Source organism: Vulpes vulpes, chromosome 13 (genome assembly GCF_048418805.1).
Source record: "Vulpes vulpes isolate BD-2025 chromosome 13, VulVul3, whole genome shotgun sequence".
NCBI classification, from domain to species: domain Eukaryota; kingdom Metazoa; phylum Chordata; class Mammalia; order Carnivora; family Canidae; genus Vulpes; species Vulpes vulpes.
The window spans coordinates 131,345,918-131,361,993 of record NC_132792.1 but is presented as its reverse complement, the minus strand read 5'-3'; the positions used below and the strand labels follow the sequence as shown (position 1 = coordinate 131,361,993).

Here is a 16,076-nt window from a genome sequence, read left to right as displayed (position 1 = left end):
TTTGCTGAGCTCCTGTTCATTCTGTAAGGGCCAAATATGTTTTCCCTAAGAAACTGTTTTTACTACACAACCTCTCCTGCACATTCAACCCAATTGCTCCTTTCAAGCATCCCCATCTAACCCCATTCATACTTTGTTTACACACTTTTGGTCTCTATATTTATAACTTGAATCCACATGTGTAGGTGTCTTCATCAGGAGGTTGAAAGCGTATTGTGAGCAAGATCCAAAGCTCATTCACCTTCAAATCTGCAGCACCTGCTGTGATCATTTCATTTGTGCCTAATGTCAATACTTTTGAGCCAAAGAACAAACATGTTTGGGGTTTCTAGGGTAAGCTGCTTGGGCCCTATCTGACTCACAGTTGTAAAAACTAGATGACATAATGTATATGTTACTTTGTACTTGTATGCAATTAATATATCTTACTGTATATAGATCTAAGTCTCTAACTAACCATCCACTTTTGCTTATAATATGACCATTTTTTTTAAATTTGGATTTTTGTTGAACTTAAGTCCATTTGTGGATCATTCTTTTTTCTAGGTTCGTTTTAAAAATTTAGCATCCAGACCATACTCTCTTCATGCCCATGGGCTTTCCTATGAAAAATCATCAGAGGGAAAGACTTATGAAGATGACTCTCCTGAATGGTTTAAGGAAGATAATGCTGTTCAGCCAAATAGCAGTTATACGTATGTATGGCACGCCACCACACGATCTGGGCCGGAAAATCCTGGCTCTGCCTGTCGGGCGTGGGCCTACTACTCAGCAGTAAACCCGGTAGGCATACTGATTGAAAGTTTTTGTCATTTCCCTAACCTTATGACGTGAGTCCACCAAACGGAAGAGTCAAATGATTTCTCGTTAAATGTCTTGCTCTCCATGAGGAATGTGTAAGGATATTGGGTAACAGTCTATAGCTATTTGTCTTCAGATGATTGTGGGAGAGTAGCAGGTATTCAGTGGAGAGGAGGGAGGAGTATTGAAATGGTTGACCCCAGTCAGAGTGACTACCTTTGCAGAGGAAGACATTGATTTGCAATTTCCTTGAGCAAGTTTTAGCTTTCTTTTGTTCTTTCTTTATGAAAGAACTGCAAAATCAAGGTGGCTTCATTTGGGGCATGGTAGAGAGAGAGAGAGCACAGACAGATTTCAATCCCTATGCTGTCACTTACCATGTGAGCCTAAGATAATTACTTGATCTCACTCAGCCTCAGTTTCTAAAGCTAAAAATGAGAAAACAGTAGATAGCACACAATAAACACTTGGTAATGTTTGCTTAATAAGTGAGCTTATTTTTATTAAACAGGATTGCTGTCTGAATTAAATAAGATACTACCAGCAAAATATTTGCTATGAGAGTAGATGCTCAATAAATAGTAATTAAAATAGTACTGATATTGTCATTAACTTTATCATTACTGACATGCCGAGATAAAGGACTAATCAGATAAAGGACTATGAGTGCTACAAAATCAGATGATACCCATGCTTAATAAGCTACTCATCTATAATCTTCAAATTCAGAGCCCCTGAGGTTTCCTCTTCTCTATAAATCAGAGATTACCAAAAAGCAAAGGAAATCCTGAGAAAGAGAAAATCTGTGAAATTTGCATCTACTGTCTTCCAGGAGAAGGATATCCATTCTGGCTTGATAGGTCCCCTTCTGATCTGTCGAAAAGGAGTACTTGATAAGAGCAACACACCCATGGATATAAGAGAATTCGTCTTACTTTTTATGGTCTTTGATGAGAAGAAGAGCTGGTACTATAAAAAGAAGGCCCAGTCCCCAAGGTCTTGGAGACTTACATCCTCAGAAGCAAAACACTCTCATGAGTTTCATGGTATTTTCCTTTGACTTTGATCTAATCTCTGAACTAAATCACAAGGGGTGACTGTGATTCTTGCCCTAGGTCTTCATAAAATTAGACAAAAGGTGCTTCTGAAAAATTGGGAGCTACAACCCACCGCTGGTCCTTAAATGTCTGAGGGCTAATGTCACCCGGCAGGTGGCACTGCACATAAAGGACCCAGAGAAGGTCTGAAAGCTAGCACGGGAGACCAACCAACAAAAAGCCAGTGTGCCACAGCTGGTAGCATGAATCAAAAAGCATTAGCATTACTCTGCAGTGTAAACAGTTAATAAACCTTTATTTGATCACTAAAGGAACAATCATTTATTTAGAAAAAGTAATTACCCATATGTACTTTCTAAAGAAGAATGATGGTGACAGTTCCAGCTCTCAGAAGTTCCCAGGTGGCATCTGAAGCATCTAAAATAGAACAAGATAGAACACTGGGTAGTTGAGTGATAGGAGAATCATGTCAAGGGAGCATTTGTCAAGGGAGTGAGAAAAGCATATGTACCCTGACCTCCATTCAGGAATTTTGTCTGTTAAGTGTCCACTGAATTAAAAGTAGTTTTAGAGAAAGATAGAATTTAGGATTTGGTGAACAACAAAGAGAATGACTTGGGGGTTAGAGAATAAATGGAAACTGATAAGCACTGTTTTCAGATTTTGGTGAATGTAGGGGATGGCTGAAAGATTTCTGACATGAAGGATCTATGCTTTGGGTAGGGGTCAGTCAGTCACTCCATGTAACAGGAAAGGAGAAAGTTGCTATTGCTTAAGGAAAAATAATAATAATAATAATAAAGACATACACAACATCCACTTCACTGCCACCATAATTCACCAAGGCTAAGTAGGTCTATACTGCCCCCTCTGGCCCATTTACACTTGGGCTGCCCTTCTTAACTCTACTTTTCTCATTAAACTTCTGTTCATGTGGAATACAATCTGATCTCACCCATATCAACACTTTGGAGTAGAGACGTAAACAATATGATTTATGATCTGCTCTAAAACCCTACCCCCTGACTGCTTATGGCACAAGGTTAAAAAGATTCTATTAGGTGTTCTAAAATAGAATCAGTGGAAAGCTAACTGATAAACTCCAAGCAGAACTTCCTTTTCTCTTCTCCTACCATTTCTAGGCTTTTTAATCCATGACACTGGTCTCGGGGATGGGAAGCAAACTCTCTTGGAATCTCCCAACCTCATGGGAAAGCATAGGCCTCAGAATCAGATCTGCTGGTCTCTTGGCTATCCTGTGATGTCTGAGAACCCTCAAGCCACTGCTTCCCAATTCCTCAAAGAAAGAGTAAAATACATCCAGTATGGTTTAGTTTTAAATGCATTGTAGTTGAAGTCTCTGTAATTGGGTAATCCCCATGGTATAGTATTTATCAGGGTATTTGATTGAGCAGACCACCTGAGTTCCCAGCTTCAGACTCAGCACCTGGCCTTTGCAGTATGCGCTCAGTAATTGTTTACTGAATTAGTGAATAAATGAACAAACTCTATCACTCAGTTTAATTTATCAAATGTTTACTGAGCACCTGCTATGTTGAGTGTCTACATTCCATATCCTAATGTAATGATTTAGCAATGCTGACCTGATAATCACTTGAGATCTATTTCCTGCCCTGATGAGGGAGTAAGGCCTGGCATTAGGAGTGGGAAGGTAGGTGCTCTCATGCCTGGGTGCCAAGATGATCTCAACTCCTCTCCCTCCCCAAATTCACTTGCTCAGTTCCTGAAATTCCATCGTAGTTCTTTTAACTTTAGAACAATATCACTAATAAAAACTTCACTCACTTCAATCTCAGTTAAATGCATGGGAGCCCAAAGCTATATCATTAAAATTTTGTATTATTTTTTAAGGTGATTAAGCTCACCAGATGATTTAAGCACACACACTCATTCACACACACATACACACACACATACATTCTCACATATGTTTCACTGAGCAGAGAGTGGATGAAGCCTGAGAACCCTTGACATTTAAGCTGGGAAAAGGGCAGAGGAGCTATCATACAAATGAATAAACATGAACCTCAGTGGTCTGCCTTCCTGATTTTGCCTGGAACTATCTCTAAATTTAGGCAGCCTTGCAATGATGTTTTGTGTACCCCCTCACTCTCTTTCCTCTAACCACTGGAGTCACTTATCTGGCTCATATTTGTGTTTTTGTAGCACAGGAAAACCTACACTGTAAATGTCAAGGGTAAGTGAGTGAAATACAGAGCAAGGGAAGTGTGAAGTGGGGGTTGGAGAGTGATAAACTGCAGGAAACTGCTGTTGGCTAGTGTGAAGAGGACGTGTTTTAGCCTCTCACTGATATCAGGACACACAGGGGTCCTTATTGTGCCTGGGTAGTCACAGCGACAGGAAGATGGGTGGTAGCTGGGATGCCTCAGACCTCCTTACTCGCCTCTCTGCTGGTGTTCACAGATTTCTAACTGATCGCAACTCTCTGTCCTTTCAGCCATCAATGGGATGACCTACAACTTGCCGGGCCTGAGAATGTATGAGCAAGAGTGGGTGAGGTTGCATCTGTTGAACATGGGCGGCTCCCGAGACATCCATGTGGTTCATTTTCATGGCCAGACCTTGCTGGAAAATGGCACTCAACAGCACCAGCTAGGGGTCTGGCCCCTGCTGCCTGGTAAAGAAGTGCACAATAAAAAGAGGTCCCTGATGAAAAATGGCTAGAGGAGGCAATCTTGGCAACTGTCACTGTCCCTCATTCCCTCCTGTGCATTTACTGCCTAAGAGTCAGGCATGGGTTCTGGCAGAGATCACGAGCAGAGACTTATCCTCAAACAAAATACAGAGTACAAAAGAGCCAGCTAATGCATTCACTATTTATAGCACCACACAGGCTAAATGTGTGGCTCAACTCAGTTCTACAAAGATGGTATGTCTTATGCAGTTTTCTCCAAACCACTCTGGGTCACTTAGGCCAGGTCTTAAACAGATTACGAAATGAATCCCACACGGCTCAGGCAGCGAAAGCTTTCTGTTGGTTGGGAAGGAGATTAAAAACTTCCTAGGGTTTAGGGATTCTTGCATTCTTGAATTCTATTCCTCACACTCTCACTCCGACATCTTTGGGCAAACAGCTACAGGAATCTTAATCTTAAACTGACTCATGAGGCTGTTTGGTAGGAGGGGGAATTTTTTAATGATCACAAAAGCTAAAGAATAAGAAGGGTAGTTAGAGCTTTTCGTGTACAAAATAATGAGAAGGTTTTTTAAAAAATCACAAAGGATTCTTATGTGCCAACGAGTTGTTTGTAGGTGTATCTCTGTGTGAGTAGGGGTATGAGTGCTAGATGCCATGGACTCTCAAACTGTAACAGGCATAGTAAAATTCTCAGAAGCTGGTTAAAATGCAAATGCTAAGGCAGAGATTTTGCTTTCAAAGACTTTGATCTGCTAGATCTTGGGCAGGTGCCAGAGACACTGCATTTTTCACAAGTAGCCTATCTTCCACAAATGCTGTGAGAAGCTAGTGAAGGCAGACAGGCATCCCTTGCCAGTACTTTGGATGGAGAAGTTGCTATGTGAGTCAGCCTCAGAAAGGTACAGCAGGTCCAATTGGGACTGGTTTGGTTAAGGATGGGGAAAGGGTATTCTTGTTTGCTCCATTCAGGCTGTGGCTCACTAATAAAGCTATAAAGACTCACTCTGTTAAAATCAGAGATGGAGGGGATTAGGCCAGACTTATTCCTGACTTTTCACTGGTTGTAAAATTGCCAGATGGGTCCCCTTCCCACAAGCCTGTGTGAAACACTGAGAAGCTGGAATTGGCTGGCCCATCTAAACCTTCAAATCTAAATACCTGTATTGGAGTGTGGGAGGCTAGAATCTTTTTCTGGTATTAAAGGAGGATGACCATCAGCTATTAATTTTAACTCACAATCTGGAAAATAGACATGAATTACAGTTAGCAGAATTTCAGAATTAACTGGCAATGGGAAGCATTAAATATCAGAATGGACAATCAGAAGTTTCAGAAATTTCATTCTTTCAGTGATTTTCTGAAACAATTTATGTGTATCTCTATCCAAATATGTAAACTTAATAGGAAACCTGAAAATATGGGAGAAGAATGTTTGACTTTAATTTTCTCATAAAAAAGAAAAAACTAATGAAATAAAGGGAGAGAAAGGAAACATGTACAGTAGTCTTGAGGCCCAATGATAAGTCATTCAAGGTTGTTTTAATACTTAGAACTCAGAAACTGTATTATGCATGGGTTAGCTTGTGATGTTATATGTAGATAAATGAAAGTTTCTTTCTAGTAAGGGGTGTTGGAGATTTTTTTAAGGTCCTGGGGCAATTTATTTTTACTAATGTATATGTGTATTGCTGTTTTGTTTTTATCTGTTCGTTTACACCTCTGGTCCTGCCTAAAGAGAATAGATCATTTTTCATTTCTTTTCTAAAGCCTCTTGTGGTGCAGGGATGTTAGGATTCTTTGATAGCTGCCAACTAATATTGTTAACTTGGGGTGGTTAACGTCCTTCACTGTCTATTTTAGGTTCATTTAAAACTCTTGAAATGAAGTCATCAAAACCTGGTTGGTGGCTCCTCAACACAGAGGTTGGAGAAAACCAGAGAGCAGGGATGCAAACACCATTTCTCATCATAGACAGAGGTACCATCCAAGAGCCACGTGATATTTTTAGCAGGAGGGTCCCTGCTAGAACATTATTAACTTTTAGATTGGAAATATTGAGCTCTGAGAACTCTGCATGACAGAGGCATCATGTATACCAGTAACTACTTTTATTCTGACCCATCATCTGATTGCACTGCAAACATGAGTCTTCCAGGAAACTTAAATCACATGTTTCAGCCCAAAGGCATTCTTCTCAGTTGGGGAACCAATATAAAGTATCTTCCTTCATGATGTGTAATTCGTGGGAAAGAGAATGCGAGAATTTTCCAGTCTCCTAGAATAGAGAGGGGAAAAGATACCAGGAATTCAACAATGACTGGGATAGTCTCTGAACTTGGCATTTCAGTATTTGAGAAATCATTTCCATCTGTCTACCCCTCCAGCCAAGCAAGTCAGCCAGCCAGCATTTATGAAGTATCTGTTAAGTAGCAAGTACCGTGTCAATATCCAGATATCTCAGTAGCTGGCATTTTCTTTTGTGATCAGAATGTAAATAACTCCGTAACTTTCAAGTCAACTTTTGGGAATGTAGACTTATAAGGGGTAATACTTCATGTTGTATAATTGTTTATTTCAAGATATAAACTGATGGAAATCAGCTTAAAACTAATTGCTTCAGGATTTCCATGTTTTCCTCTAGGATGTCACTATTTCTGTTAAAGCACCAGTCTTGCTAGTACATTGACCATTTTATAACCAGGCATATTTTAAGTCAGTACCATACAAGGTAGATGAAACCAGCTCACCCACCAGGGGTATAATCTCTAGCCATGGAACTTTTACTTTGTTATGTGTATTTTCTAAGCAAAAATTATTCATTGTTCTGGTTTGCTTTGTTTTGTAGAATGTAAGATGCCAATGGGACTAAGCACTGGCATCATAGCTGATTCACAAATTAAGGCTTCTGAGCATTTGGGTAAGTAGCAGCATCATAGACTTTGGAAGCATATCCTACAGTTATGCAGTACACAGCCTGAAAAACAACCCATGACAACCCTGCCTATTTAATCTATGGATCATGACTCCCCTCCAGGCTTTTCTCTACCACATGGTAAAGCAGCTCCATCTTGAGGTGCTCATCTGGTAGAGGAAGGAGCAATATGATAGGCACTAAAACCTGTTGGCACTCCTTGATCGCTGTCACCCTCTCTGGTGTATAATGTTCCCAAAGAGTCTGTCCCAGGAAAGACCAAGAGCGAGGGGTCCTCAGAATCTCTACACAAGCAGTACAACCTCTCAGCGGGGATTGAACAAGGAGTGAATTCCTTACTCTTAATATCATGTGCCTGTTTCCAAAACTTTCCCCATTCATCCTCGTCCCAGGTTTGATCACAAGTGTAATATTCCAGCCAGATTTACAAGGTCTTATGGCCAGATACTATTCTCCCTGTTAATAGGGCTCTTTCTTGTGCCAACCACTCACCCATTCAAGAAACTTTGCTGATCACCCAGTCTGTCAGGATTTCCTAAATTTCCTCTCTCTGCCTCAAATCCCTACCCAGGACCAAGAGGTCAGTTTCAAGGGATCATGAGGCTCCCATAAGTCCTTCCACGTCCTCCCCATAAGCAAGCACACTCAGCAACAACCACATTAACATAAGTGAGAAAAGATAAACACAACTTCTGTACAAGAAAGGAGGTGGGTGGTAGTTGACAACTGACCAAGCAGACCTGAAGATTTCATCACCATGAACTGACTTAGTAGCTGAGGCCTATGTCAGCTGTCTGGTCTCTTAAATTCAGTAGAAGCTCCTGCAGAGATCTGGTCTTCCACTGGGACTAAACTTACTTGGGAAATTGCTAGTTATATGTTTTTGTTTTTTAATTCAAAATAATTTTTTTTCTGTTTTGGACTTAGGTTATTGGGAGCCCAAATTAGCAAGATTAAATAATGGTGGGTCATATAATGCTTGGATCCCAGAAAAACCTTCAACAGAACTTGACTCTAAACCTTGGATCCAGGTATATTTTATAAACCTGACAATATTTACAGTACCATTATAATAAAGTGACAGTGATTTAATAATTTCTCTTTGTTGTTCTTGCAATGTTCTAGGCACTATCCTAAGTACTTTACATAGTCAAAATGAACCATATGAGGTTAGTTCTAGTAATACCCTAGATATCTTTTTCACAGATGCAAAAACTAAGGCACAGAGGACTAATTACCTGCCAAAAGTCACATACAGCTGGATTTAAGTCCAGGTACCCTGTGCTCAACTACGGATTGTATCTAGCCATTTTATTAGTTTGCTAAGAACTTTTTGGTGCTGACTTTTTGGTTCTAAAGAAAGCTGGTTACACAACGAATTAAGGAGGGACTTAATTGTGTGACTTGTTGACAAGAACAGTTCTGTTTAATGGCTTTGCTATATTGCAGATAGACATGCAGAGGGAGGTCGTATTAACAGGGATCCAGACACAAGGTGCCAAACAGTATCTGAAGTCCTACTACACCATGGAGTTCTATGTGGCATACAGCTCTGACCGGACAAACTGGCAGATCTTCAAAGGCAACAGTACAAAGAATGTGATGGTCTGTGTGCCTCGTTTCTTTCTGAATCTCAAGACACACCCTGGGGTCACTAGGTTACTATGACTATGCCTATCACTATGTCTTTTTTAAAAATAGCTTTCTGGAAAAAAAAATACCTTTCTGGATGGGAGAAATACAAATGTCTTTCTTCGGGCCTTATGCAAGAAAGTGGCAAAATGAGGGTCTGGTATTACAAGTTAAAGTGATAAGTCTGACCTGAGACTCCAAAACTCCACAAAAAGCCCACTTTTTGATCAAACTAAATACCCAGATTTCTCAGGTTGGCAGATGGTGTAGGACAGAGTAGAATATCTGGTCTTGTGCTTTTAAGGAGCTCACACTAAAAACTGGCCTCCAAGAGTTTTGATTATACTAACTTTTACATTTTATTTTGTTCTTTGTTTCAGTGGACTTGAAGGAAATAGCAATGTTAATGCCAGTTATGCTCGGAGGCAGTGTGCTTTTCAGACTTTTTTTCTGCTCTGCCTTAGGAATGACAATCCCTTTCTGGGTCTTTCAGAGGCTCAGCCAGAATTATTCCCAATATCCCATGTGTACCAGTCCCAAACTCCTTCATAACCCCCTTTCCAAAGAGAACTATCAGAATGTAAGGAGTCAGTCTGCCATTATTATGCTGATAACTTTAAATCTGTTTCATTTTTCCTGTAAATCATTGACTATTTTTCTAGTATCTGTATTATTAGCTATCTCTAATAATAAATTATTTGCACTATACCTTAGAATAGATCCTGAAAATCTCAACTTATACTTCCTACTAATCAGTTTTGGAGAGAACACAGATTACAGTTAGAGTTCATAGCTTAAAGACGTTAGTACTTATATTCATGAGGAATGTTGGTGTATAGTTTTATTTTTTTGTACTCTCTGGTTTTGATATCAGAGTAATACTAGCTTCATAAAATGATTTGGGAAGCATGCTCTTCTGTCTTTTGGGAAAGATTTTCTAGAGTTGGTAGTTGGTGTTCTTTAAATATTTGTAGAATTCACCAGTAAAACTACATGGGCCTAGTGGTTTCTTTTCCAGGATATTTTTTTTTTAGATTATTTATTTATTCATGAGAGAGAGAGACAGAGAAAGAAGAGAGAGAGAGAGGCAAACACAGGCAGAAGAAGAAGCAGGCTCCATGCAGGGAGCCTTATGTGAGACTCAATCCCGGGTCTCCAGGATCAAGGCCTGGGCTGAAGGCAGCACTAAACCGCTGAGCCACCCAGGCTGCCTGCCCCAGGATCTTTTAAATTATGAATTCAATTTCTTTACTAGTTACTGGCTGTTCAAATGATCTATTTCATATTGGATAAGTTGAGATAGTGCTTTACAATAATTGATCCATTTCCTCTAAGTTGTTAAATTTATGTGGATAGAGGTGTTTGTAGTATTCTTTTATGCTTTTGATGTCTGTAGAGTCTACGGTGATATTGCCTATTGAATTTGATATTAGTAATGTGCATCTCTTCTCATTTTACTTTCTCATTCTTGCTAGATATTTGCCTTATTTTTTTGCCTTATTTTTTTTAATCTTTTCAAAGAACTAGCTGTTTCACTGCCTTTATCTATTATTTTTCTGGTCTTCAGTCTTGCTTCCCTTCTCTTCTGTTTTAGCTGAATCTTTCTGACACTGGTCCAGCGAGGAAAGGGGCAGGGGCACACCTCATCACTGCCAGGTAGACTTCGAAGTCCAGCTTCCCCAATGAGGGAGGACCACTCCTCTTTGCTGTTGGGTGGAAATGGGATAGTCTTCACTGGTACTACAGTGGTAGGAGCCTTATTAGCAGCTGGCGGAGATGAAAATCCTGGGTTCCTATTTGGCTTTCTCTAATGCAATCCCAGTGAGTGTTTGGAGGTGTCTTGTTACAGTTTTATGAGCATGGAAGTCTAGGCTCTCCAACTTGGCCTTTACTGCTCTGGGTGGAGGAAGAGCCACAGTGTTTTCTATAATGTTTAGTTAGAAGTAGAGCAATTATTGTCTGAAAATTTTCTGTCTTTCTAGACTGGTCTTTCCTGGTTGTGTGACTGGAGGAAGGAAGCTTTCACCAGAACTTTCTTTTGTCTGTACTCATTGGTGTTTCCTGGTTGCTGGCTTCTTCACTTCCCAGTCTGGGATATATGAGACAAAAATAAAACCTGGGGAGCCCACCACCATGTTGTTCTTGAGTCCCAAGGACGCTAGCCAGTCTGCCTTCTTCTCTCCACCTTTCAGAGGCTTCTTATGTTGTAGCTGTACTCAGCAGGAGATACAAGGCAAAGTATATGTACACCATCTTCCTGAATTGAAAATATCTCCAATTTCTTAAGACCAAGGTTTAATTCAGGCCACATGAAAACTTAATATGACAATATTAAGTTAAACTGAAATTTTATTATAAAATTACTTTATAGATAATTGTTTAATAACTAAGCTTTCTTTTTTTTCCTCTAGTATTTTGATGGCAATTCAGATGCCTCTACAATAAAAGAGAATAATTTTGACCCACCTATTGTGGCTAGATATATTAGGATCACTCCAACTAGATCCTATAATAGACCTGCTCTTCGATTGGAGCTGCAAGGTTGTGAGGTTAACGGTAAGGAACTAAGATGTATTATGTCTTGAATGCCTCTCAGAGAATCCAGCTTTAGTAGATATGAAGAACGTGTAGAATTTTTAGTTCTCTTCAATCACAGAGGTGCCTAGTAAAAACCTTGGTGAAACAGTTTCTGCTCGGGTAAACTCTCATTGTGACCTAGATCAAGACTGGTTCTAGCAGCCAGAGGGTAGGTACCATCTCTTAACAGTACCAGGATGGTAGGGACAGTGCCCTGACCCTCCAAGGAAAAGCCCTAGCTTAGAATAACTTCCATCAGGCTATTTCAATAAGAACTAAGCTTCAGACTAGGCCTGACTCTTCCGAAGTCCACAGGTCACTCAGACTTTAATGTAATGAAAGTATCTAGCAACATTACTGGCATATATTAGATGTTCAATGAATGCTTTAAAAATCTAAAGTGCTTACCAACTTCTTGCATCATTTTTTTAAGATTGATTTATTCATTCGAGAGAGAAAGAGAGAGTATGTGTATGTGCTGGTGGGGAGGGGCAGAAGGAGAAGGAGAGAGAGAATCTCAGGCAGACTCCCTGTTCAGTGTGGAGCTTGAGGCAGGGCTTGATCTCACAACCCTGAGCCAAAATCAGGAGTTGGAGCCTTAATTGACTGAGCCACCCACGCACCCCCAAACTTCCTGAAACTTTGATTAAACTCTGCATTCCATTTGGCTCCCTATTTAGGTAGTCAGGCTTTTTCTATGTAAGCTGGTATTTTTCAGGGGATATAATGTGACCTGTGGTATAAATAAATCCAGGTAATCATAAATGACCATACTAAAATTCTATATATAAAACAAAGATTTTTAAGGGTCACTGTTTTTTTCTTTCCATATGGTATATGATGTAAATGGTAGTTTACTCAGATCAGAGATTTAAACTGCTCTAAAATGTGATAATCAACACTATTAATCTATTCAAAACATTTTCTATTCAAGAAGCATTGCTTTAAAAAAAACCCCTAATTTTCTTGATATAATCACTATTAGCAGTAGGGGTTTTTTTTAATCTTTTTTTTTTTCATAAAGAAAGATATCACTTCAAGAAAATGTCTGCATGACTTACCAACAAGAACAAAGCATCACAGAGGTGATGATGATGATGGGCAGTCAGCACTCACTCACTATGTTTCTCATGTTCACAGACAGCCTGAGGACTAACATTGAAGTGCACACGTTGGCAAAATTCCCAATGGTGCATAACAGGAATCCTCAAAGAGTTTAAAATAAACTGTCGAACGTGATGACCAAGGGTCCACTGTATCTTCTTCTTTATAGCTTTTTTAAGACAGAGAAATAGAATATACTATTATATACATAGACAGTGTAGGAATATTTTCTACCTCAAAGAAAAGACAGAAGCTTCCATAGCTCTCTGAAGGAAGAAAATGAGTTTAAATATTTAGAACATGGTGTTTGGGTATCAGACTTCCTGGGCTCCAATTTAGTTTCTGATTCCTCTAGTAGTGTTACTTCAGGCAAGTTCCTTTTTCTTGCTGTGCTTTTTTTTTGTTTTCCTATTTGTAAAATGGAGGTAATTAGGAGCATCAAGTAATACATGTAGAGCCTAAAAATAGTATTTGACATGTGGGCAATAACTATCCATTGTTGGCAATGGTTGTTTTTATTGTTAGTAGAGATATTATTTCTTGTCTCCTCTGCAAGTACAAAATACCATGCAAGGAATACTGGTGGGGCATAATTAATCACATTATTTTTCTTTTGACAGGATGCTCCACGCCACTGGGCATGGAAAATGGAAAGATAGAAAACAAGCAAATCACAGCCTCCTCATTTAAAAAATCTTGGTGGGGAGATTACTGGGAACCCTTCCGTGCCCGTCTTAATGCCCAGGGTCGTGTGAATGCCTGGCAAGCCAAGGTAAAATATGCCTATGAATGGAGTTCACTCAGTCTTCCAGAAGAAAACAAAGGCCCTCACTAAAGAGAACATGGGGATCCTGGGAAATCAGAATATAATCTTCTGTTTCTGCAGATTATGATCCTACGTCTGAGAATCTAGAATATCTGTTGACTTGATAACTTTAACTCTGATTTTGGCTCAGAGAGGTTTCTTTCTTTCTTTCTTTCTTTTTTTTTTTAAATCATTTCTGAGTTTCTTGGTCTAGTTTTGATTTAGATCAAGGGTGGGAAAATTTTTCCACAAAGGACCAGATAATAAATATTTTGGACTCTGTGAGCCATACGTTCTCAGTCATAACTACTCAACTCTGCCATTGTAGCAGGAAAACAGCTATAAACAATAAATAAATGAGCATGGCCATGTTCTAATAAAACTTCATTTACAGAAATAGGCAGGGAGCCCAATATGGCCATTGGGCTGTAGTTTGCCAACTCCTAATTAAAACAACTCATGTTAGTGATAATTGATTTAGATTGCAACACTTTCTTTTTTCAAATTTAGCAATACTTTTCATTTTCTTAATAGTGCTATTTAGATTCTTTGTTCCCATTTTTTTTTTGAGAACTTTGTGACTTTCCTTTAGACAGTTGGAGGCATGGCAAAATGCTGCAAAACCAGGGTTGTAAATCAGTGGCCCAAGTTTAATAAGCATCTTCCAGAGAATTATATTGTCCCTAATATTAGCCCATTGAATAATTCCAGTGACTTACTTTTAGGCTAATGGCTAATAGTTTACTCATTTTCATTTCACTCTTCAACTGACTTGAAAAATCTCAATGGCATCGAAAATCAGAATGATTCTATCAATCAACTTAACCCTTCCTTATTTTCTATCCTCTGATGTCCCTCCCTTAAGATACCTACATTCTAGTTCCCTGGACTCCATAGAATCCCAGGACCTATATTTATGTTAAGCTGCCAGTAATGGAAAGAGAGTTGTGGTGGTAGTGGAGAAAACAAAAGAACTTGGATGGACCCCATACAGGTAGTCTTGGGAACTGACATTTGTGTCTCAAAACTAATTTCTGGTCCATCACAGACTCCACAGAATGTAAGAACGGCAAGGGGTTTACAAAGTATCCAGTCTAGTCTTTCCCTTTTAAATTTAAACACAAAAGAGATTAAATCATTTTAGCTTAGTTTGGTGGGAGAATCAGGAAGCCTATATTCCCGATAAACAGGTCATTGGCCCTCCCACCATTTGAAGCCATGCAAACACCTCATTTTGCAATTTTGCAGAGTGGTAAAAGAGACCTAAAGAAGTTAAAATAATAAAAGTAATAATGTTATATTGCATTGCATTTATATCATTGCATAAATAAAATAATAAAAAATAAAAGAAAAAGTTAAGGAGAAAGGATCTCATCCATTTTTTTCCCCAGAAAACCCTTTAGATCTATTAATGGAATAACTTTGTCACCCTACCTTGTATTTTACAGCTTTTTGGAAAACTTTGTTCTGTATGTAATCCGCTTTTAGTCTTTGTGATATAATAATGGCTTCAAAGATGAAATACTAATTCTAATTTTTAATGCCATTATTTCAAATCTGGAATTCTAAATCATAACCGTTTCACTTAATCTTCTATTAATATTAGATGTCTTTATAGGGTCTCTTTAGAGAGGCTAGACACTATGCAGGCACACATACAAACTGAGGTGTCTCTACCTCTTTTATGTCTATGAAAATTTTTTATACCTTCAAAAACCCTCTAGATATCTGCCTCTGTATCTCTAGTACAACCTGGATTGGTTACTATTCAGCCTGGTGATACACTAAGAAATCACCAAATGTCACTACAGAATGTTACAAAATTAACAAAAAAAATTAATACAATAATTTTAATTCAATCAAGTTGCTTTAAAAATGCATACAATATATGAATATATACATATATCTGTGTATAAACATATACACATACATACTTGTACACATAAGTGATGTTAAAGAAATACATCAATATTCACTATTTCATATAGAACTGAATGAGACTATGGGGCATGATGTATCCTCCAAAGGTGAAAAATTGTCTCTGATTACTCTAAAACTCAGTCCTTCTGATCCTCTTTCTCCAAGTATGTGTCAGCAAACATGTGATTAGGCATTTTGTTAGGCCAGAGACAGGATATCTATCATGCCATATCAAGTCCTAGGCATGGCTTTATCAGGTATTTCAAATATTACATTTATTTGAAATATCAGAAAAGAAGAAATTGGACTATTCCTCCTAGTTGACAGAAGTGATGGAAAGAAAAGTGAGACTTTTCTAAAATAAGTTACAGAGGATACTATTCAATCCTTTCCCAGATAACCCATCAGAAATATCATCATGGCATTTAAACAAATCTGTTTAAGAAAATAATATTTACAGATGATTTAGCAATCTAACTTTTTCTCAAGATTCATTCATTTATTCATTCAGCAATATTCACTGAATACCAACTGTGTGCTATACATTGAAACACAATAGATCCCTGC

The 16,076-nt window shown here is 38.7% G+C and overlaps 1 protein-coding gene across 2 annotated transcripts in view; it reads left to right on the top strand.

The window, feature by feature from the left end:
* The window catches only part of F5 (coagulation factor V), a 68,530-nt gene that overhangs the window by 49,868 nt on the left and 2,586 nt on the right, over window positions 1-16,076 (top strand). For both annotated transcript variants that reach the window (XM_026003336.2, XM_026003338.2), the window contains exons 15-23: window positions 547-783; window positions 1,634-1,847; window positions 4,339-4,518; window positions 6,400-6,516; window positions 7,385-7,456; window positions 8,399-8,502; window positions 8,921-9,076; window positions 11,515-11,659; window positions 13,405-13,556. In XM_026003336.2, coding sequence (XP_025859121.2) covers window positions 547-783; window positions 1,634-1,847; window positions 4,339-4,518; window positions 6,400-6,516; window positions 7,385-7,456; window positions 8,399-8,502; window positions 8,921-9,076; window positions 11,515-11,659; window positions 13,405-13,556 — 1,377 coding nt within the window. The remainder of the gene's footprint in view (window positions 1-546; window positions 784-1,633; window positions 1,848-4,338; window positions 4,519-6,399; window positions 6,517-7,384; window positions 7,457-8,398; window positions 8,503-8,920; window positions 9,077-11,514; window positions 11,660-13,404; window positions 13,557-16,076) is intronic.